Source organism: Catharus ustulatus, chromosome 4 (genome assembly GCF_009819885.2).
Source record: "Catharus ustulatus isolate bCatUst1 chromosome 4, bCatUst1.pri.v2, whole genome shotgun sequence".
In the NCBI taxonomy this organism is placed as follows: Eukaryota; Metazoa; Chordata; class Aves; order Passeriformes; family Turdidae; genus Catharus; species Catharus ustulatus.
The window spans coordinates 25,094,787-25,118,000 of record NC_046224.1 but is presented as its reverse complement, the minus strand read 5'-3'; the positions used below and the strand labels follow the sequence as shown (position 1 = coordinate 25,118,000).

Here is a 23,214-nt window from a genome sequence, read left to right as displayed (position 1 = left end):
GAACTTTTAATTTAAAATGCAGTGGGGGGGGAAAAGTGTGTTTAAATAGAGTTTTTGAGAATTCTGAGTGTAACATCTCAGAATACAGGACATGAGTATACCAGTTGCATATTTGAATAAACCAACCAAAAGCAGGTTTAGAATATCTTATGCTGTCAGCATGAAAAGTAAAAGACGGTATTTTGGAGGTCTCTCTACCCATTGTAACTTTTTCAGTTTGAAAGTAAAGGATATTTATTTTCATATTCTTCATTACTATGTAGCTGAAAATTTTCAGGCCAAATTAGGCACTCAATGTTGCTTGTTCCAGAATGATTGAGGTAGTAATATGAGGAAAGACTGAAGAGGAGATCATTGGGGTATTCAAACTTTTATTCTAGTGAAATATGCCACTGATGTTGCTGTAACTTGATTTATTTAATGCAATCTGCTATAATTATTCTTTAGACTCATTAGTGGCTTTATTTATTTGTTATTTGGGTTTTTTTTTTTTCTTTGTTTTTGCTAAAGCCCTGGATAAAATCTTAGCTTTCGTGCCATCCAGTGAAGCATTGAAATACAAATCGTGGCAGCTTCAGAGAACAGAAAGGGTGTATAAAGGGCTTTGTTTATACAGTGACTTTTATGTCTATTCTCGCATTCCCTGGACCTTCATTCCCGCCGCTGCGGTACCGGGGTGCCGGATGCCTTTTCGGTAGCCCTGCGCGCTCCTGTAATGAGGCTTTATTGCCACGCGAGGTCAGCAGCTGCCGAGAAAAAGCAGGAAATAAACTCGCTCCACTGCAATCCGTTTTCATTTGCTTTATTTAGAATACTTAAAAATCAATACATCCTTCAGAACCGTATGTACAGTGTGCAAAACCAAAGGATTTCTTTTAAACGCTCAGCATCTTCAGCAAAGAGTCTTCCTTGCGAGTTACTACAGAGGGAGGATCTAGAATGGCTTTAGGGAACATTTATTGGCTTCCCGAGTAGCATGGGATAATTGCTGTGGCAGAGGATGGTATTCTGTACAGTGTGGTGATGACAGGGTTTCAGCCTTATCTTTTCATCTCTACTAAATTCATGATAATAAATCTAAAATGAAGAAGGTATTATTTCTGCAGGGAATAGTTTGGAATACAGAAATGGAAAATACCCTTCCTTTTTACTGCAGTAATAATCAATGTTCTGTCAAGATATGGGGGCGATGTCACCTGAAAGGATTTCCCCCCCTGCTTTAGTCTTGCTTTAAAAGCAAAACACCCCCCAATAACACAGGTAAAAAGCTTAGTGCCAAAGTTACTGAACAGGATTTGGGGAATAAGTATTGAGCTCTGTTATAGGCTTACTATTGGCTAATCATTTCCTTAGCATAAATCTCAGTTTCCTATATGTAACTCCAAAGAAGATATTCACTTCTCTGGTTAAGTTTTAGAATAAATTCTTTTTGATGGGATTTTCTGATTTACTGTTTTAACAGTGGGATTATCAACTGCAGCAGCACACCTGAATCTTGGTGTTCTTTTTCCTGAAATTCATATTGTTATTTCCTGTGACTATGCCATTCTTCCTGTCCTAGATAGTTGTGTAACATTGCTAGTAAACGTTCCCTGTGTTTCAGAAGTGACTGCATTTTAATAGTTTACAAAGTTATCTTCATGCATGATTGGCACCTGATATATCCAAAAATCCCCCTGCACCGGGCAAATTTAACAAATTATACAGACGACAATCAATTTACTGATCACCAAAATGCAGCAGGGGAGATGTAGTTTAAATATTAGGAAATTTTTAGCTATAACACTGATTAAGTTGAAAGAACAAACTGCCAAATGAAGTTGGGTAATTGCCATCACTGGAGATTTTCCATCACTAGAGATTTTCCAGGCTATGAGTATGCATCCATTTAGCAGGGATGGCTTAAAAATGATGCAGTCAGTTTTGCCACAGTTCAGGACTCGGACTGAATGACTCATCATATGAATGTTTTATCCCAAATAATTAAAAAAATTTCTTCCTACTTTACCCTAGCTAGGGATAAAGCAGCAGGGAGGTCAGCAAAAATACCAGTAACATTTTCTCTCTGCATGTGCCAAGCCTACATGAAATAAGAAACAAGTTGTAGTGAGAGAGAAGAAAGCCCAGATTGATGTGACCTTTATTATTTTAACAGTGTCTTTCAGCGCAATTACAGAGTTGCAGGATTGCAGAGAACAGAGCTGGAGTATAAAATAACATAAATAAATAGAACAGGAGCCAAAGCAGTCAGCAGGAGGTGGTTGGAATTGGGCAGTGAAGGATGGGTGAAGGGTTTGCATTGGTCAAAGCCTTTATGATTCAGCCACCATAGTTGCAAATTCTGGAGAAAGGAAAGAATTTTAAAAAATATTTAAAAAACACAAAATTTAAAGAAGGGGGAAGCATATTACAATGAATACAGAGTCACTGGGGTAGCAGTAACATCACAATAACAGAAGAGCAAAGAAATCCAAATTAATTAAAGGGAAGTATGATTTGCAAAATCTTACAGTGAAATGAAAGGATTTTTTGAGAGTAAGGGAGAAATGCTATACATGCCAGACTTCTACCACTATTCATCTGAAGAACTTGATTAGTTCTCAGTTATTTCTTTGTAAAACTCAATGGGATGAAGGCAAGAACTAGAAATTTAGTCTTGCGGTGAGATAAATTTCTTTAATATTAGAGTTTGGCAAAGGGAATCATTAATGAGTCTCTTAAATAATTCATGTCCCATATTATAATTACATTGTGTTTAAACTCACTTTTGTATTTGTAAATTGAGTGAAAATGACAGATTACAAAAACAGAAGGCTGATACCAACCTATGTAGCAATTTTGACCGTGTTAAAAGAATGAGAAAAAATCCTGTGGTGTCAGAGAGCCAGGATTTTACCATGTGTGGGTTTTATTAGTGGTACATCCATAATATTTACATAAACATATCTATCTGCAGTTTGGGGTTATTTTATGCTTTAGTATATATAATGCCTTTCAGCAGGGAGATAAAGCATAGTAAAGGCACATTTGTATCCTGGTGAATAGCTGCCTGGTTATAATTCCTAACTCCATCTAACCTTGGAAGTTACACATGAGAATACCTTGCACAGTTTTATGTGCCTCAGAGCACTGAAAATGACAGACTGGAGGGAATCCCAAGAAGGGCAACAAAGACGATAAAGGGATTAGTGGGTGTGCAGAGAGAGTGGTTTAGGGGTTTAACATAATCAGCTGAGAGGGAAATGACAAATAGGAGAGGCAGTCGTCTGTAAAAGCTCAAGAAAAAATTACTGAGGTTTGACATAATGAAGAGTAAAGTCTGGCAGCTAAAAAAGATGGAAGATGAAAATTAGGCACTTTAAAGAATATTCTAGTGTTCAGTTGAAAAATACTAAACTCTAAACAAATGAGATCTTAATTGACTGTTTTGTGCAAACAGATCACACTTTTGATGGTGTCTCCAAAAAACATGTTGCCAAATGCAGACAAACCAGACTAAGAAAGAAAAAATATATCAGAGGGTTTAAATTAATTCCAAATTTATCCATCGTTTTGAAAGATGGAAATCCAAATTAGGATTAGTGATGCAGATTACTTAACACAAAACATGTATAAATCCTGTACATGGTGGGTACATAGATTGAAAACGTTGCAAACTGAATTTAAGAGATAACATAAAGTGCTTGTGATCAAAACCCCAACTATTCTGGGCAGAAAAGGAGAAAGGCTATGATTATTAAATCTCTGTGTGAGTAAGTCCTGCAGAGAGAAACATGGACTGCAATAGATCAAACCTTTCCAAAAAGGAAAATTAACTATGCATGTACTGTTAAAACAAGTTAAATTAAATACCTTTTACAATAATTTGTATCTACAGAATGTATTTGGAAAAGGTTATTCAGATTTGCAGCCAAATATTTTCTGTAATACATTTTGATAGTGTTATTATCACTTCATAGCAATATATTTCACAGGTACTTTCTGATATCCAGCAAACTATAAAATACTCCTTCTTGAATAATTGCAACAATTTCACTTTTCCCAGGATTTTCAATGTATTTTAAATATTTCAAAGATGTTCCAGTTGAATAATCTTCTAAATTAGCTCACTACTCATTTTTGTATGAAGGTTAGTGCAACAACAGGTGACTTGTAGAAGCGTTGTTACAAAGTGTACTCATATATGCAAACCCTTTGAGATAAGGCAGTCCCTTGTAAATGGTTATTGCCTCTGACTGGCCTGTTAGTGAGGGAAACCTTGTGATTTACTACATCCTTGTATCCAGTTGCAGTTGCCCTTCCAAACAAAATTATGTCCTTTTTTTTTGCACAAATAGTGGCTTTAAATTGCAAAGATTTAGACCATTTTGTCATGTAAAATAATTTACTAGCTGTTTTATGTCAAAGCTCTGACTTAGAAGGAGAGAACTGTTTCACTGTGTTCAGTACAGTTTAGTACTATATATCAGCCTAATACATGTCCTCTAGTATTTTACTGAAATTACAGACATGATTACAGGCGACGTGTTGTAGGCTCATGATTTTTCTCATCAGATTGTATTTTTTACATTTTCTTAACGACAGCAAATCTATTTAGGAACATTTATGAGTAATGGCTTACACTATTTTAGAAGACAGAAGAGCACAAAGCAGGATAAGAAAAGAAGGAATTCCAAATTTTTTTTTTTTTTTGGTTATGGCTTTCACCTGATAAGGTCAAGACTTAATAGTTGCAATTTTGCATGCTGAGTGTCACACTTTTACAACATTCTGATTTACAAAATTTGGATTTGTGCTGCCCTCAGTGCATGATCTTTGAAAGTTCTCTATGTACTTTCTCAAGTCTACTAATACCAAGAAACTAAAAGGCATGATGTGCATGACCAATGCCAATACACAAAATAGATTTAAAACAATATCGTGATTAGAAGTTTTTATCTTTTTTTTCTCCTCTTGCTTATAAATATTTTCCTGAAGCTAGTAGAGCTGGTTCAGCACCATTTTTTCAGCCCAATCTGGAAGCTAAGGTTGCTTGTGTTATGAGGTAAACTGGACTTGACCTGCAATTTTTTTTCCAGATTCATCATCCTCTGACCACATTGGTGGAATATGGAGGGGGTTTGACACTGCACAGAGGTTGATTGTGTGTTACACGAAATGGATGCAAGTTTTCAGCTCCTTGAAACTGCTTCATCAGTCACAAGTTCAAACTGTGATCAGGCAAGAGATAAACTGCTGAAACTATTTCAGAGTTGAATGGTCTTGCAGGAATGAGGAAAGATTTAAAGCAATAGACCTAAGAAAAAATTTGTAATGTGAGACCCCAGCTAGGAGAAGGCTGATTAGATTGGGATTAATGTTTGTGATGATACATCTGAGGAAGTTGTCTCTGTGGTGTTTAAAATCCCTAAAGATCAGTTCTTACAAATGCTGTGGGCTCCTGAGGGACAGCAATCAAGGACCATCAGGAAAATTAACATTAACTCCTGTGAAAGGCTGCTTGTTTGCAATCATTTAGTGATTTAGGAAGCTGATGTTTGAAACAAGGGGTAGAAGTGATGCCTGACAATTCAGCTGCAGGGAAACAAAATTGGTTTGCAGCAGAAATACAGCATTGCAATACTGCATATGAAGTGTGATGTACATTCATGACTTTACATTTTATTTACATATGCAGTTACATTCTTGAATCGGATTTATGGGTCAAAGGAAAAGCTGGGAAGTATCTGTTCTCATCCTTTGGTCACAGTCCCAGCTGTTAACTTTGGTATGTATTTCAAGCCTTTCTGGTATAAAAATTGTCTGTTAAAGTCAAATTTAAGAAATGGAAAAGTGTCGTACAGTAGGGATATGGTCAGAACAATCTAAAGAAAAAAGCACATAATTCTCTCCTTATTATCAAGTGTAAACACAGAGTAATTTCATTTCGAAGTTAAGGAATAGTAAAAGTGCAGAAGAAAGAGATAAGAAGAAGCATTTAATATTGCTTTATTACAATTACTGGGTTTCAGGCATTGTTTCAAAGAAAAAAGTTATGGTAGTCTTAAATATAAAGGTTAATGCTGTATTTTCTTGTACAAACCAAAATCATTACACAATATTGTTCTTTTATTCCAATAAAGACTAGTTTTGATTTGCAGCCTTCTGGAATAGCTGAAAATTTATCTGATGTGAGACTGGTGGATCAGCTCTAAGCATACTTACCTGAATTAAGTTTTCTTTTGAAAAACTTGCCCAGTGATTTTAGTACTATTATGACTAATTTCAGTGTGTATAAAGAAGATCCATATAATAAAGAATATGAAGTTTCAAGAAATGGCACCCATGCTGGATTCAGCAGCACTGCTGAAGTTTAGCCTAAACCGTAATATAGTTATGATTGGAGAAACCAAGAAGCTTTGGTCTATGAACATGGCCATAGTCACTGATATGCCAGTGTGCATCACATGATTGGTGTGTCAGTGACTGATTTTGTGTGTTGTCTTCTAAGTTGGAAGACTGTGTTAGTTAACTGCTTTTTACTTCTTTTTTAATTGACTTTTTTTTTTGAGATAACTTTTTAAAAATCACAGAGATTAGGTAGCAGAGAGGTATGAGGGGGTTTAGGTATTTTTTAGATTTCAACTTATGATATGGCTTATCAATATGTCAAAACTCTAGCAATTGCCTGCTCTCTAGTTGATTTTATACTCTGGCCACAAACTTCCATCTCCTGCAATGAGGAAAGCTTTAGTTTAGAATAGCCTCTCTTCTTGTCTCCTTCAGTGTGTTTCATTCACTCTCACCTCCAAAAAAGAGGAAAAAGGAGAAATTTTGTATGTGGGCTAAGCTGATTCATCCCAAGGGGGAATAGAAAACAGCACTAGCTTTTTAAGCAACGCTATGAGAGGAAAATTTGTTCTTTTCTTGTATTTCTCATATTCAGTAAAAGAGAGTGACAAGCTTTCTTAGGTGTGAAGACCCACGTAAACACTAGCATAAGCTGGATAGACTGTTATTGTACAGAAATCCTGTAGCAAAATGGGTGTACTTTGAATTTTAAGAGCATTGCTTTGCTAAGTAATGCGCTACTTTCCTGCTAACTAAACATCAAGCAGAAATGCTGGCGCTCAGCTTTTATTCTTTCCAAACTTTATAGTCAAGCCTCCATCTCCTTGAACTCGCTGGGTCCTGATCCTCACTCCACTGATATCAACAGACAAATTACAGTAATTGAAGTAGAGTTTGGCTGGGTACTTAGTTCTGCGCTGCGGAGTGCCCGACCCATAGCCGGGTTCTGTGAGCTCCTGCCCCCTCTAGTGTCACAACTCGGCTCCTCTTCCTCTAACGCCTCCCAGCAAGGTATGGCAAATAGAGCAGGACTTGGTATTTCATTAAACCCAAATTGTGCCCTTCAGAAGGTCACAGCCCCCAGTGATCCCTAGGTTTCCTCGGTTCTTTTGTGTAAGGGTTGTTACTGTCAAACTTTGCTCCTCTAATTACATACCATCAGCGCCAATTTTACCATCACCGTCCTTATCTCCAGCAGCCAGAAGAGCCTTCGTTTCTTTGTCTGACAGGTCTCTTCCTTCTGGGGTAAAGCCCTTCAGGACAAACCTAAGGAGGAGACATAGAAAAAAAAAAGGAAGGTTGGTTTGAGGATTTTTTGTTCGTTGTGGGCTTGTTTCTTGGTTGTTTTTTCTTTTCTTTTTTTTTTTTTTTTTTTTCTGCAGAACAATTACACCTCATATTTATTTGTACTCTGATTTGAGACACAAGTTGGAATCCAGCGTTGTGTCTTCTGTTGCTGACCTTCTTTAACATTCAAAAGCACTTTACTCTGAAACGGCATTTGGTTGAAGAACTACCTGTAAGGTATTGACCATTCCTGTGTTTCAGGGATCCTGCAATCCAAGTGACACCTAGCTATCTCCAACACTCTTTAGATCGTGTGTTCAGCAAACAACTGGCATAGGACACAAATACTAGTCAAGAGTTTGAGCTGTGTTTCACTACCTAGAGTCTTGTTAAAATAACCCACAGAAAATTAGACTCTTAAGGCAGGGTTATTTGAGAGAGGATGTAACTTTACTTACTTCAATTCTTCCTCTTCAATGAAGCCGCTCTGATCTTTATCAAGAATATGGAAAACCTTCTTCACATCTTCTGGGCTCTTCTTTTTCAATCCTACCATCTCGAAAAACTTCTTGTAGTTAAAAGATTCAGCCGCTGTAAGAGATGAAAAACCAAAAAACTGCTTAGAAAAGTCATTGAAACACACACACCAACACATACCCATGGTTTTCTTCCGTGCTGCTGTTTTTCCTGCACTGGGAGGAACAGCGGAGCCCGGCTGTGGTAAGAGCTGGGTGTACTCACTGTAATCGTCCACGCTTCACAGGTGCTAATGGAAATAAACAAAGGGGCAGAGGGGCAGTGTCTCTGTTTTGCAGATGAAGAGCTGAGCTACAGAAGGATGAGACTTGCCCAAGGTCACACAAGAAGTCTGTGATAAACTTGGGAGCTTTGGGAGCTGAGGTTTAATGTGCTTGGTCTCATTTCGGTGCCTTAACCTTTTTTTTTTGTTTTTTCCCTCCTAAGTTTTACACTAGAAAACAGACATCTGAGAGTGGACTCTGACTATTAGATATCTGTCACTTTTTCACATTTCCACCCCCGGAAAAAAAAAAACCAACAAACCAAAAATGCTCTTGCTCAAGTATTGGCGAGAAGTGTTTCAGAGCACTGTTTTGTTTTGTTTTGTTTTTTTTCCTGGAGACTTACTGAAAATCAGTGTTGCATTTCAACCGCTAAAGGAATGTGCAATCGTGGTGTGTGAGCTCAGACACTGCAAGGGAGTGCTGTACGGCGCACTGCCTGCAAGACCTTGTGAGGAGCTGTCTCCGGGGAGGAAAAAAACAAACAACCCAGAGCCCTTGAAATCGGAGCCGAGTTTACCTGCTCCACCTCCATTGTCCTTTAACCGCACCCGCTTTTGTCCCACCCAGGTAGCCTAACAATTGTGATGTGGATTGGAAATACCATCGAGTGAGAGTGACCTCCAAAACATGCGGTGGACTTCTTTTTTTTTTTCCCCCATGCATTCTTGTTCCCGCCGCATTAAATTTTCCCATTACGTAAAATTAAGGACGCTCAGTCTTCCGTGACCTGCCTGAGATCTTCCTGATCTGTCATTAGTTGCTGCTAATTGCATCTGCTCCGGGACTTGGAGATGGCCGTAGAACAATGGAAGCTAATGAGTAAAACAGCTGCTGGATCCAGCAAAGCAATTTGTCGCTCCCTTTGACTCTCCGGCTTCTGAGCTGAGCCGGGCTCAGCGGGTCTTGCGCTTCTGTCTGTTCGGGAAGGTCATCGCACAGAGCAGGACAGACAGAGGCGGCTCCCCGGGATGGTGCGGTCAGCCAGGTAGTTTGGGGGAGGGGGGCATAACGTGCATCCCGGAGCACGATTTCTGGCTTTCTTTGAGAGCAACCTTAACTACCTGAATCTCTGAAAACACGAGGAGGGTTTGCTGTCAGTTTTGGGGGTCGCGATGAATGAGAGGGGTAGGGAACATCCGATACCCCGAGGAGTCTGAGAGGGAAGTGTGGACCACTGCAGCCGTTCGACCTGCAGGGAGCCCCTGCAGTCGAGCAGTGCACCCGCTTGTTCTACTGTTGCCTTCTGTCCATCCCGAAAGGCAAAGCCCACCCGGGGATTTTGCATAAGAAGTACGAGAGTGGTTTCTTATATCCTTGAAACTGGAAACAGCAGAAACATCTGAAACTAAATTTCAGGAATGAGTGGGAAGCTGACGACATCCACTGCTGACTTCTCTATCCCACATCAAGATACAATGCAGCGTGGTTTGCCAAGGGGTTTGTTCCCTTTGAAAGTATCCTCTTGATAGAAGCAAAGTCTGTCTGCAGTTACTGCTTACTTTCTTTTAAAATAAACATTTCACCTCTGTAATGTGCAGGACAACTTTGCTGAGGATGCAGCCTTGTACTTCATAAACCTGTCAGAGGCATTCATTGAACATCTGAAAACACATCCTCATTTGAAATTTTGCCTAGCTAGTTCCTCTAATCTTCCCATAGCTAAAATAAATGCACAGCTATCAAAACCTGAAGAGATGAAAGGAGGAAAAGAGAGAAGGAAAAAAAAAGGAAAAACCCACTCACCTGAAAAGGCTCCCACAGCCTTCTTGATATCCTCAGCGTTGAGCAAGTCAGTCATAGCCATCCTGCAACTGTTTGAACAGGGAAGCAAGTGCGAAAAGATTAAAAAGTGCTTTTCTCATCATTTCTGCTCATATGACCAAAGCTGCAGTGCTGTGTGGGGATGGCACACCGGGAAAGGCTGGACCCGTGCCAGCTCTATAGCTCTGCGTGGATAAGTGCTGTGGGCTGTCGCTCTCCAGTTTGCAGAGCCCCAAGTAGTCCACAGACGCGAGGGCTCAGCTAAAGAGAGGGCACGGGGATGCCTTTGTGGGGGCTGGGGTGGGGGAGAACGCGGGTGGGGGCTAAGCCTTACTGGATCAGTGCCAGAGTCTGCTGTGATACCGGCTGGAGAAAGAGTTTTGCCAAGGTCAAGTCCTCGGGTGCGGTGGACAAACTAGTGGTGCAGAGCAGAGCCTTTTCCTTTAGTAAGTCAGGATGGGCTTTACCAGTTATATTCAGTGATGTGTAAGGAACTGCAGCATATGCCAAGCTTCAAGCTGCTCTTGAGGTCGGGAAGCAAATGTAATGTAGCTTTTGAACATTTGCCTTATTGTTGCCTAAACCATTCCCCTTCTTCCTTCCCCCTCCCCTTCACACACATATTCCTTTTAGACCTTGTTTCTTTCGGGCCAGTCCATATTAAGCATCATCCTCACTGAATTAATTATCACATCCCAGCGAATCCTACAGATCCCGTTTGTAATGCACAATATGCTGCAGAATCTTCCGCGATAGGGTATGGCAAAATGAGATGCGAGGTGACAACACACTCGTGAGGAGCTCCTGTGCGGTAGTGGGTTTCTCAGGCAGGACCGGGCACTTCCCATTAGTGTCAAAAAAAGAAAGTGCTTAGGATCTGTAATGTGTTTTCTAGGGTTATTTTTTTTCTCCAAGAATCTCTGCCCATTTTTCACATAAAATATGGCAAGTAGTCCAACTTGCTCTGAGAGTTTGGGCAGGAGCCATTAGGCGGAGGTAGCCAAGGTTAGGGCCCAGTAGTAGGGCAGATCTCTGCAGGAGTATTGGCAGCGCTGCTTCAGGAGAGACGGGGGAGGACAGAGCGGTGGCAGCGAGATCCCTGGGCGCGATCGGCGGGTACGGCCCGGTCCTGCTGCCACAATCACACCTCTCCTCTGAATGGGGCCGCCGGAGAGCAGCCTCGAAAAGGGGGCGGCTGGTGCAGAACCTTGGCTTCTGCTGTCAGTAATGGCTCGGTGCTTTTAAAAGTACGAGCCCCATTCCTTTTTTTTTTCTTTTTACAGAGGAGGAGGTCACATTTTAGTCGTCCCACCTGTCCCCACCCCGCCTTTTCTTTTCCCCTTCTCTTTTTCTTTCCTAAAGGTTGTCTCTTCATTGTGGAAGGGACTGTCATTTTTCTCTCGTTGGAACTTCCCCTCTGGCCTCCCTTTTCCATGTATTTCCCGAAACGTAAGAGATGCTTAGTTTTCTCCAAGGACAAGCAAGGAGATGGATGGTGCAGCCAAGTCCCTCTCCCTAGGCTGAACACATCCTTCCCTGCTTTACAGGGAAAGAGGAGCTGAGCGCTGGGATGCTGAACCGAGATAAAGAGAAGCCCCACAGAAAAGCTCTGCGTACCTTCTTGCACGGGTCGATCTCAGTCAGCGGCCCCGTTGTTTTGGAGCTGGGAGGTGGAAGGTTGCAGTAAAGACAGCACATGGATACTGAGGTCTCTGGCTTTAGAGGAGTTCAGGGTTAGAACCCTGTGGTTAGTCCGTTTTAAACGTAGGGTAAGTGCAGACCCATCAATAAGCAGCTATTTGCCAGAGATCAATGTGCCATATCTTATGGAATTGACGTCCCTTTCCCTTTCCTTAACTGAGGGAAGAGAGGACAATCTTTTCTTGCTCCCAGTTCAGACACCGCCAGCCCAGTGCTACATCGCCCTCTGCTTTCCCTGCTTTGTTGCATGCAGTATCGGCGCCGTCTGAAGAGGAGTTGGGCCTCAGTCTCCGCAGATTTTTGCCTTTTTTTACGAATTTTTTGCAAACCCCTTGTTGAGCCACAGAGCTTCCTTTTAGGTCCCTCCAAACAGGAACGCACCTGCCCACCCGCCAGCGAAGATGCTCTCCCGGCGGATGACTCGTGTTTCGGCGCTAACCCCGCTCTGCTGACGAGGCAGAGCCCATTTGGAGGGCTGCCCTCGGGGGTAACTCGAGCTGGTGGCTGGCAGAGGCGACACGCGGCGCTGCCTGCTGTGCTGGCAGACGCTGATCAGGTTAACTAGCCTCATGCCAAGCCGACCGGCCAGAGGCGCATTCCGCGTCTGTGTCCTGGGGATGGGAGCCCGGCGGCTCCCTGCACATCCCTAACGATGCGCGAACTGCCCCGCTTTCCCTCCGTCATCGGATCTGTCAGCCCTCTACGGCCTAATCATGCTGCGGAGGCGAAAAGTGAGAGGTGTCAGAAAAATGAGGCTTCAGATCAGGTGGAGCCATCTGTAGAGCGTAAATAACATTTCCCCCAGCTCAGAAGCCGTGTGTACCCTCCGCAGCCAGGAAGGAGAAAGCAGCGACACAGGGTTTGCGAACCGGACAGCTGGGATCTGACACGGAGGAGCGGCTGAGGCCCAGCTCCAGCCTCAGCACTGTCTCTCTTTAAGCACAGCTAACAAATTTCCAGAAGCTTTTGGCCTCCAACCTGTAGTCAAAACTGTTATTCTAATAAAAAAGGCGTTTCACGAATTGACAGTTTCTCACTCGACCCTTCATCTTTTTCTCATCATCCCTACGAGATGAATGACGCGTTTTCCTTTATCTCTGAGACTTTGCCAATTTTCCTGCCTGAACTATTTGCAAAATCTACACCGTGAATTTCCAAGTTGTCTGCACCAAAACTTTTGTGTAGATCAACACCCCCTTCCACCAGCTCCAGAATGACATTGTTACTAAGTAAACGACCAAATAAGTTAAGAAGAAATCAGCCCACCCTTGTCAAAAGGAAATAATTCAGGGAGGATTTCCTGAACAGCACGAAGCCCTCACACCAAGAATTGAAGCAGAAAGACGGCGGTCCTTCGCAAAAAGGGTGACACATTTCCTTTAGCTTCCTAGTGATCACACCAGAGACAGCAGCTTCAACCCATCGCTTACAGTCATCTGTGCAGAAAGAGAGGTGCCATTTCTAGACGTGTTGTGGATGTTGGGTTTTTTGTCTTCGGTTCACAGCTGGCTATTTCAGTAAAATCTCTTCGCAAGCCCTTGTTAGTGTTCTCGTTCACTTTCTTCCCTCCTGTGCCCAGTTTTGTCATTCCCACCTTCTCTCCTGCTTTTCTTCTCATTCCCCGTCCGTGAGTTCACCTATTTACTCCTTTTAATGATCTCGTCCTCTCATTTGGAGTCTTCTCTGCGGGAAGCCATTCCTCAGTGTTTGAGAGATTTGCATCTCTTTGTTTCTGGGGTTTTGTTTATGGAAAAGGGAATGAGGCTGGAATGATGGAAGACCCCCTGATCTGTGAAGGTCCTGCTTCTTTGCCCGGAGCTGGTAAATCCATGTTTGCTATGGAAATTCGAGCATTTTCTTGCTACTTACCTCTTGGATCTCTTGTAAGCACGCTTGAAAAGGTGTTAGATAGGGAGGTGGTCAAAAAGAGGTGAACTCGAGGTAGGAACCCCACTTATATAATCTCTTTCACTCTTTCTATTTTCGGCAGGTGATACCCACTCCTCACTGGTATCAGATATTCAAGGGTTTTGTTGGTGGTGTCACATTTATCTTTCCCTTAACTAATAGAGGAACGCTATTAATAATCCTTGGCGCTTACCTTCCCCTGGCTGTGAAAACCCATTACATTGGCAAACTGATGGTCCGCATGGAACTTGAATGTTAAGGAGAGAGGCAAGCAGTACAAGGGACAAATAGGCAAATAACAACCATAAAAATGACATTGAGACCTATTTTCCATTTTGTAATCCCTCTAGAGACACTTTTCCTGATATTTAATGTTTTCCTGGCAAGGGAAAACGTTTTGCAAGGGGCCGTGAATCATACATCAGACGAAAGTGGCATTGGGGAGATCATGATGCATTAGGAGGTTCAGTTCAAGAGATGGGACTCTGCTCACAAAGGGAACTCCCCGTCTGTGTGAGGGAAAGAAAAGATAAGCTCCAGAGTTTGCCCCTTTCTTTCTCTGGCTTTGACAGATACCACTTGTAACAAAATAGAACAGGTCTAAACTGCCTCCTGCACCTGAAGCTACAACATTCAGCTTTATCTCTTGGCCTTGAAGGAAGTCAGAAATATATTTTTTTTCCCCTGCAGGCAACAGCAAACTCAGTTGTGTAATTCTGATTGCTCATACTTACACAGGCATGCAAAACCTGCATTCAGGGCCCCATTGGGCAAGGTGCTGTAGAAGTCTAAAAAATTTACAACCTGAGCTTTCTTGGGAGAGACAGGGAATTGTAAATGAAGAGATCCTATATATACAGCCATAATACATTGACTGTCACCTTTTCAGCATATAAATTCTTTTTATGCTGAGTTGCTTATTCCAGGGAAAGACACCTTTGAAGACACTCCTATTTTTACTCTGTCAAGCAGTAATAACAATAAAAATGTCTATGAAACGTATTTGTCATTTTGTAATCCATTTGGGGACATGTTTTCTGATATTTAATGTTTTTCTGGCAAGGGAAAATACTTTATAAAGGATTATGCACTGCATTTATTTGTAGCAGATTTATGAGTTTAAAAAAGTTTTCTTTTTTTTCTTTTTCTTTTCTCTGTTTCAGCACTCTAACCCAAGATTTCTTAGATTAAAAAGCAACCAAGGTTTTGTGATACAATAGAAATGATCTTTTGGGGAAGGCAGGTGCTGCAAATGTGAGCTCTGATTTTTCTAGCTTGATTAATTGATCCTAGAAGTGAAGAAAGATAATCGAGGTACGTATGGGATAGGAATATTAAAAAATATTTCTCTATTGCCTGTATGCTAAGTTCTGTGATAAACTGAAAATACTCCAGCAGCTTTAGATAATTTCTAAAGAGACAGCTTTATTGAATCAAACATGACAAAGGGTAATTCAATCATTTGTGTTCTCTCTTTTTTTTTTTTTTTCTATTACACTTCCGGTAGTGATTTTTGAGTTTACAGTGTGCTACTGTAAGCTCAAAAAAACCTGCGCTACCATACTACAGTGTTTGTAGTACAGGAAGTGATACTACTTTTCAGCAACGTTCTGGATTTCTCACAAACACTGTGTCCACACCCTAGCTCAGAGCAGGTGATAATTACAGTGTGAGGTAGCTGGCTCTTACGGGTACAGATGTTTCAACCAAATGGTGTGTTGTCCTTTGGAACAGCATAAGTCATCTGTCCTGGTTTGGAGGACAGGTGTCTGCTAAGAAAAGCAGAAGCCTCTCTTTGAAAAAGAGAATGTAAACCCCCTCCCTCCGAGTTATTATAATTTTGAAATTAAGGGGATCTCAGGCAAAGGTATGAAAAGTAGGAATAACAGTTCTTTACTAGGAAAATTAAAATAGAAATACAGTGCTACAAAGAACGAACCCCAAACACTGACAGAGTCAGAATACAACCTGACACCCCGTCAGGGTGTTGGTAGCAGTGCGATTAAGTGGTGGCTGCAGTCCTCTTGCAGTGACAGATGTGGTTCAGTTGAAGCAGTGGTCCTGTAGAAGGGTGCAGTTTTCCTCCAAAGGTCCAGTTTTCCCTCTAGAAACCAGTGGTTTGGTGTTCCAAATCTCAGTGTTTTTTATCTAGGTAGGGAATGGTAGGTTCCTCCCCCTGGCTGGATCATCTCCCAATGGGATGAAGTAATTTTATCAGTCATACAGTGGGACTCAAGGGGTCATTAGCAGACGGGGCAAGGAGGAAGGATGGTTGTGGAAAAGATAAAGATCACTGCCCCACCTGGTTTCAATGGATGGCTCATTAGCAGATAATATATCCCATGGAGATAAGAATCACTGCCTCACCTGGTTTCAACAGATGGTGATAGAATACCCACTTTTAGTGAACCACATCCTATATTGCAACCTAAGACATCATCATATCCTGTTTGCTACATTCAGTCACGTGGAGTTTTTCATTGCATATTCCTATATCATAAACCCTTGGTGTAGTACCAAGCCTAGATTCTGGTTTAGAGATACCAGTATCTCATGGTTATTAGCTGCATGCCTCATTTCCATTTGGTAGCTGGCAGAACAACTTTTCTCTTTTACCTTCCTTTGGCAGCTTAGAGAGGACAAGGATTGTAGGACAGTATTTTTGGTTAATGGACTGTGACTTCCATTTCTGTCTATTCCACTGGAATGACTGCATTTGTCCAGTGGTGAAAGGAGAGCAAGTACAGGGCCAGTCATTGTGATTCTACTCTGTAATTCAGCCATGTGAAAGCAATCCTGATTAGTGGAAATCCTTTCTTATCCTTTTAGTTAGTTCCTATTAAGGCATATTTACAAAGAGAGAAGCAGATTTATGACCAATTGGGCATATAGTGAGGTCTTTGTTACTTGTCAAGTATTTAATTAATTTGAAGGGGTTTTGTTGTTGTGATTTTTTTTTTTTTTGTTTTTTGTAAGAATACAATCAAAATCTGACACATCTAGGTTATTCATACAAATCTTCCTGAAACTGGAAGGTGTGGAGAGTTGTGGCAATCTCAGGCTCACTGAGATTCTGAGATTTCACCTATGTGAAATGGTAGCATTTAGGGAGGAAGTTTGTGTTACTGCACTTGTCAGTTTTGGTAATGTGGTTGCATATTTACTACCATCTCAATCAGGTTCATTCACAAAAAGATTAGGGCTGGCTTTCCCCTTTAGGATACTTATACAGTGCGGAGCTGGGGATGCTCATCCATTATAATTTCTTTTTCTCTTTCCCATCACATATAAATAACTGTATTTCAAATAATAAGGTGCTCCAGGTCCCTATCAGCCAATGTATCCAAAATTTTGGGGTGGTATCATCACAGCACTAGCATAGCACCTTAGAACAGGAAGCTTGCCTTGCTGCTATCTCCTATGTCTGCTATATTTTGTGACAAGCAACTTCAGCCTTCAAGGATGCCAGCCAGCCGTCTTTTGCTCGCCGTAGATTTTCCTTATTTGTTAAAGATGTAATAGAATCACAGAATCATGAAAGTTGGAAAAGACCTCCAAGATCATCAAGTCCAAACTTTGACTGAACATTACCAGCTCTAAGTGCTACATCCAGTCATTTCTTGTACACTGCCTGGGATGGTTACTCCTCTGCTTCCCTGAGCAGCCCATTGGAACACTTAACCACCCTTCCAGGGAAGAAATTCTTCCAGATGGCCAACCTGAACATGTAGTCTATTGAGGATGTTGTGATGATGAGTGCTTGTATGTGCTGGAGAGGAAAACGGACAAATTAATGGAAGAGAGATCCACTGAAAATTATTAAACTCCTACAGGCCACCTCCAGCTTGTGAAGTTCCTGAACCAAAATGGTCGTGATTTGGGATAGGATTAGGAGAAGATGTTATAGTCTGACTGGCTTGCAATTACATTCCTCCAAACACTTTTATCTATGCCCACTGTCACCGTTCACACTACTGAAAATATCCTTTGTTTTGTATATACCAATTATAATTTCCCCTGCAATGGCCTGTTCTTGGCTTTGCCTGAGAGAAATCTGTATTCCTAGGATCAAAGCTCAGTGGTTCCATTTTTACTGATTTTTCCATTCCTCTGATAATTGTCTCAAAAGCTGAAGATAGTAAATAGCTGCAAGAGATACCCCAGAGGTAAGAAATAGGTCACTACTAGTCCATGCTACCTGTGGGCTTTGGGGACTTCCCAGCTTGTATTGCAAATGGTGTGGAAAAGAAAGTGAAATGTCTCACCCAAAGGGGATAATACAAATAAAAAACAGAGATAGGTGTAAACCCCTGGTGAGAGTTAAGCTCAAATTACCAAAAGAGAAAAAACCAAGTGCTGAAAGAGTAGGTCTGTGTATCATAACACCTCCTAGCAACTTCAAATGGATATTTACAGCAGGAAAAAAAGGTGTTAGTCCCAGTGGGAAACCCTGACCCCAAGGTTAAGAGAATGGAAACAGTTGGTTTTCTTTACAACAGACACTTGTGGGTATCAGACATTTGTCATAATTGACACTCTGGTGGTGTTCACACTGGGATGGATAAGCCCCATGTAATTATTACCACAGGGGTTATATTCCAGAAAAACTAGCGCAGCAGAAAGATGGTTTCATTACTTATTCCTATTTATACTAGGATGCTGGTAGGAGAACAGTCAAAGTATTTAGATCATGGTAAACAGCTTTTGGGGAAATGGGACTTCAGTTTTAGCAGCTGGAATCCTATGGTATAGGATAGTAATTGATAGTAATTTCTTAATTAATCTGTTAGGGGTTTTTATTTTATTTCTGATTTTTTTTAAAGCACTTATAATTTATTTCAGAGATGTTAGTACCCAGTGAGAAGGATTTAAAAGTCAAAGGTTTGTAAAGGAGTCATATCTTTCTGGGTTAACAGCAAGTGGGGAGAATTTTATAGCTGTGATGCTCAAATGGCAAGTTGAGGCTTTTTTTTGCCAACATCACTAGTGGAAATTATTAGATAACGAAGTCTATAACTATTACCAGGACAGGAGCACTGTTATATCAGCTTTGTATTTATTGTCAATATTTCAGTAGAAAGCAGTTCTTCCATTTGCACAATTGGTAAATGAGATATATTCTCAAGTTTAAGTGATGATTTGCATCCAGTTAAGGAGAGTAACAATAAATAAAAGTCATTATTGTGTAGTACTGTTTCAGTCACCCTGATGAAACGAGCTGAACAGCATCAGCCCAGTTGCTAATAAACAAATACACACAAAATGATCTTATTTGCACTAAAAGAATCTCTCCATGTTGTTCATGGCCTGAATCTGACCCAAACACTGAATTCTTCTGTACTTTCTCTTCTCTTTAAGTTGCCTAAATGGAAGACTACAGGAAGGAAATCTCTGCTCTTGCTACCTGTTCTAAACTTCTTAAGAGAATGGACAGACACTTAAGTGTTAGCTTGTCCAGCAGTATTCACTTGGGATCCCCTCAGGTAAATGTTAAGTTGAAAATTTGAGTTTATCTCTTGTAACATCCTTATCCTCTGTGTTCAGGAGAAAAAAATATTAAAGAAAGGCTCACAGGCATATTCCTAAGGGGACTATATTTTTCCTGCCATTTCCACTGTATCTAAACTTCTTCTTACAATTTCCTTTTGCATATTCCTTCTGATAATCATCACATTGTTAATAATTTCATGTATGGGGATTTTTTTATTTTCCTATGAAAGTGAAAAAGTTTATTCCTACTATTTAAAAATTGTTTGCAAAAAGGAAATAGGTATATTGGACCAACCATTTTTATAGAAACTTACATCATGTTTTTTTATATTTTGCACATCTGAATTGATCCCCATTATGAGCATACTTTTTTTTTGCTTGGATATTTGTATTGTTTCTCCTTCCCCAAAAGGTTCATGGTGGCAATCTCTTGCCGAAATCATCCTGTTGCAGAACCTTTTTGAATTCCTGCTTTCGAAACTTAGTATGTATTCCTTATGTAGGTAAAAGAAGTGTTGTAATCTAAAATTAGGGCATCAATGCATTTGGTAGAGATGCATCAGCACTTTAGGCACAGGCTTTGTATTCCTTATGTAGATAAAATAAGTGTTGTAATCTAGAATTAGAGCATCAATGCATTTGGTAGAGATGCATCAGCACTTTAGGCACAGGCTTTGGTATTTTGATGGTTGTTTAGAGGAAATAGCCTCCCAAGCCTTTTGAGTTTTGATCTCACTGGGACACAGAAGCTGCTGTGTTGAAGAAGAACGAGATATTTCAGAAAATGAATCATTAATAACTTGCTTGTGGATGATGCAGAGACTTGCAAGACACAAGTGATGTGCTGGTTGGCATTTTGCCTCTGAAATTTATAATCTCAGTTATTTTTCTGCACTTCTGTTGACAATTCTGCTCTATAATTTGTAAAGGAAAAAGCAAATATCAGGGCATACTAAAAACCTTTTTGGTCTCTGAGGAAGTGTACTTCCATGTCTTCTGTTACTATTTCCTGGATGCCTAGGGACTTATTTTTCCAACACTTTCTCCTGTTAAAGAGCAGACAACTGAAATGCCAACAAATCAACTGTTTACATGAGACCACACAGTATAGTGGCACAAGAAATTGCATGGTACTTCCTGTAATGGGGTGGTATCTTCCAAAATTAACCATCCTTTTCTTTTTTGTTGCTCTAGGTCTTGATGGTGAGAAGCATAGCTTGTGACAGCAGTTTCACTTGGATGGAGCAGAGAGATCATTCCTTTCACATAGAGGATTTGTTTGTTACCTGACCTCTTCTTTACTACCATATTCACCCTGTTTATTGCACAGAATGCTGTCTCTTTTCAGTTGAACTTCTTTCACCCATTCTTAATAGAGCTGGATTTTTCCCAATGATTAATATTACTCAGAAGCCTGTATTCATAAGCATATTGTAAAAATGCTTAAAGCTGTGTTCACAGGAGACAGGGGGAGGAGTGGGGCTCTTCCGTCTCCCAGGAGAGGGAAAGTTTGCTAATGCCCTGTGAGGGGATGACAGATGATTTCTCTCTCAGGTTATACATGCTCTAAATCCTCGCCACCGTTTTTCTCCAGCAATGAGGAGACAGATGCTCCTGTAACAGCACAGAACTTGCTTAAATCCCTTACAGAGACCTTTATCACTGCTCTAAGTAAAACCAAGTGACTTGCTTAACCTTTCATCCTATTTTTGGATGAGCTTATGTTTCTGAAGGATGTATTTGATTGCCTTTCATGGTTTTGGCTAGTTTTCTGTTGATTTTTTCCCTTTTCTTTTAGTGCGATATGGGAGGATGAAGGTGTGAGAAAGTGTCTATTTCTCTGAGCTGTTGTGTTGGTATTTGTTAACCTGACATTTTGTGTGATGTGCCCAATTCTCTTTCTAGCAGTTTCTAGTAGCCATGGGAATAAAGACAGCAGAAATCACACTTTTCACATACAATTTCTCTCCTGAAAAAACCCCAAAACTGGTGAAAGGGACAGACAAATGATTTTGTGAACAAATATTTGATTTGGCCTCAGGGTAAATGCTATGAAGTCTTGGGAGAGGAAGTTTGTTTTTATTTCACCAGTTGAGTGTGACCTGGTTTGCAAGAATTGGTTTTGCATCCAGAGAGCTGTAGTTTCAACTCGCTTGTCTTTTGAGGGTCTGAGCCGTATTCCACAGCTGTCATTGAGATCTGTGGTGTATTTAATGGAGATTTCACAATGGTCCTCCTCTAGAGCTTTTCTCAGGAGCTGCAATGTTATTGGGACCAAACAGTACCACTGAATAATTGCTTTGTAGAGAGAAGGCCAATTGGTTAGGAGTTTCATTGACACCATAAATTCATGTGGGTACTCATCTCTTGTTACATATCAGTGACTGTTGAAAACTACTGATGATTTAGATTGTAATCTAAAGGCAGAAAAAACAGATAAAAGATTTGTCTTTTATTCTGTTTCTTCTTAAGCATCCATATTTTATGCATGTGCTTTTTTTTTGTTTGTTTATAAGAAAGAGTACACACTACACAGTCATATTATGTTTCGTTTTGAGTTTCTGTTTTAAGGGTTTTTTGTTGTTACGGTGTTTGTTTTTTTTTTTGTTTGTTTTGTTTGTGTGTACGGATACATAATTGTCCATCTTCTGATATAGAAGAACCACAGAAGCCCACAATCTGGAATGAGGAATTATCATATAGTGTCACCAAAACTAACCAAGTATTGACATACAAAGTTTTAAAACACTGTGTATTTTATTACTCACTAAGACCAGGAGGAATATCTGTTCTGGTAAGCACTTATGAGTATGTGACAGAAGCAAACAAGGGAATGATTGATGGTGTGAGGATGAAGACTGGGGAACAGATAGATACATGCTGAGAGAGAGAGATGTAGATAAATACCTTTTCACTGTGGGTGTCAGCTGTCCAGAGATGCCTCAAGCTTGCATGCAGCCTTAACCAAAGTGTGTGTATACATTCCTTCTCCCTACATAATCTACACTTGGAGATGGAAGTATGTATCTATGTGAAAAAGCAAGTACATACCTGGTGTAGAGCTAAATGAAAAGTTGTTTCAGTAGGTGAGTTCCTGCTTTTATAAAATCAGGGAGATTGTGGTCATCTTGAAAAATATGTGGAAGCTTTGAGAAACCTGGGGAAAAAAACATAGCTCTCCTACATTTTGGTAAGTGGAACATTTGGAACTTTCTGCTCCCCTACCATAAGTGCATCTGATACACTGTACAGGGTTTTCAAAGTTTAATTTAGCTTAACTCTTGGCTGCAAACAACTGCTGATAAATTTAGTTGGGGGATTAGGGAAGACTAATAGCTCCTTAAAAGGAGCCTGAAGATGAGACAGCAAAACAAAAACATCTGCTAGAATCTCCCTTAGAATGGTAGCACACCAAACAGAGATATTTTAGAGAAATAAATAGGTTGGTTTTGAGCAATAAGTGATTTTTGTAGGTATAGGCACTTGGAGAATACACAGTTTGCTAGCTCTTTAAAAATAGGTATTGTTAACTTATTTTCCCTATTTTAAAAAAATGGAACATTGTGTTTGTATAATCTGTGGATTTCTTTGGCAGCATTAATTCAAATGTACATTCTTAAGTAAGGGTACCACATCTACTTAAATTTCTCTGTGGTTTGTAAAGAAGTATTAAGCAGTATTTTATATGTCCAGTCAAACTGGAGACTCAAACCAAATCAGGGCAAGAAAACTTCGGTGTTTATTTGGAGAACAGACTTATTGAGAATTACTAGAACTTTCTCTTCCTAGATGCTTCTTTCTCACTTGTTTTATACTACATCAAATTTTCTAGATCCAGCTGTAACTGGGAACTTTTATAAGTATTGTACATAGATGTTTGATAGCAAGAAACAATTCTTATGCCAAAGGCACTGTGATCTTGCACAATCTTCTT

At 40.4% G+C, this 23,214-nt stretch overlaps 2 protein-coding genes across 6 annotated transcripts in view; one reads left to right on the top strand and one right to left on the bottom strand.

Moving 5' to 3' along the window:
- Positions 1 to 23,214, top strand: part of NCF4 (neutrophil cytosolic factor 4) — a 54,322-nt gene that overhangs the window by 8,780 nt on the left and 22,328 nt on the right. The window contains exons 3-6 of one of the 3 annotated variants that reach the window (XM_033056948.2): positions 5,079 to 5,767; positions 14,954 to 15,104; positions 19,149 to 19,273; positions 20,475 to 20,483. The gene's annotated coding sequence lies outside the window, so the exon portion shown is untranslated. Of the gene's footprint in view, positions 1 to 5,078; positions 5,768 to 8,691; positions 9,406 to 14,953; positions 15,105 to 19,148; positions 19,274 to 20,474; positions 20,484 to 23,214 lie in introns of those variants that run through there. The other 2 variants (XM_033056949.2, XM_033056950.2) reach the window with 2 other exon arrangements.
- Positions 787 to 10,667, bottom strand: PVALB (parvalbumin). Of its 3 annotated transcripts, none has more exons than XM_033056963.1 (5): positions 10,649 to 10,667; positions 10,164 to 10,231; positions 8,076 to 8,208; positions 7,487 to 7,596; positions 787 to 2,341 (listed from the first exon to the last, which is right to left on the bottom strand). In XM_033056963.1, exons 2-5 carry the CDS (start codon positions 10,222 to 10,224, stop codon positions 2,313 to 2,315), a joined length of 333 nt encoding a protein of 110 aa, XP_032912854.1. In that variant the 5' UTR covers positions 10,225 to 10,231; positions 10,649 to 10,667; the 3' UTR covers positions 787 to 2,312. The 3 variants fall into 3 exon arrangements, with proteins under 3 accessions (XP_032912854.1, XP_032912852.1, XP_032912853.1); XM_033056961.1 differs by lacking the exon at positions 10,649 to 10,667 and adding an exon at positions 10,516 to 10,600; XM_033056962.1 differs by lacking the exon at positions 10,649 to 10,667 and adding an exon at positions 10,333 to 10,573.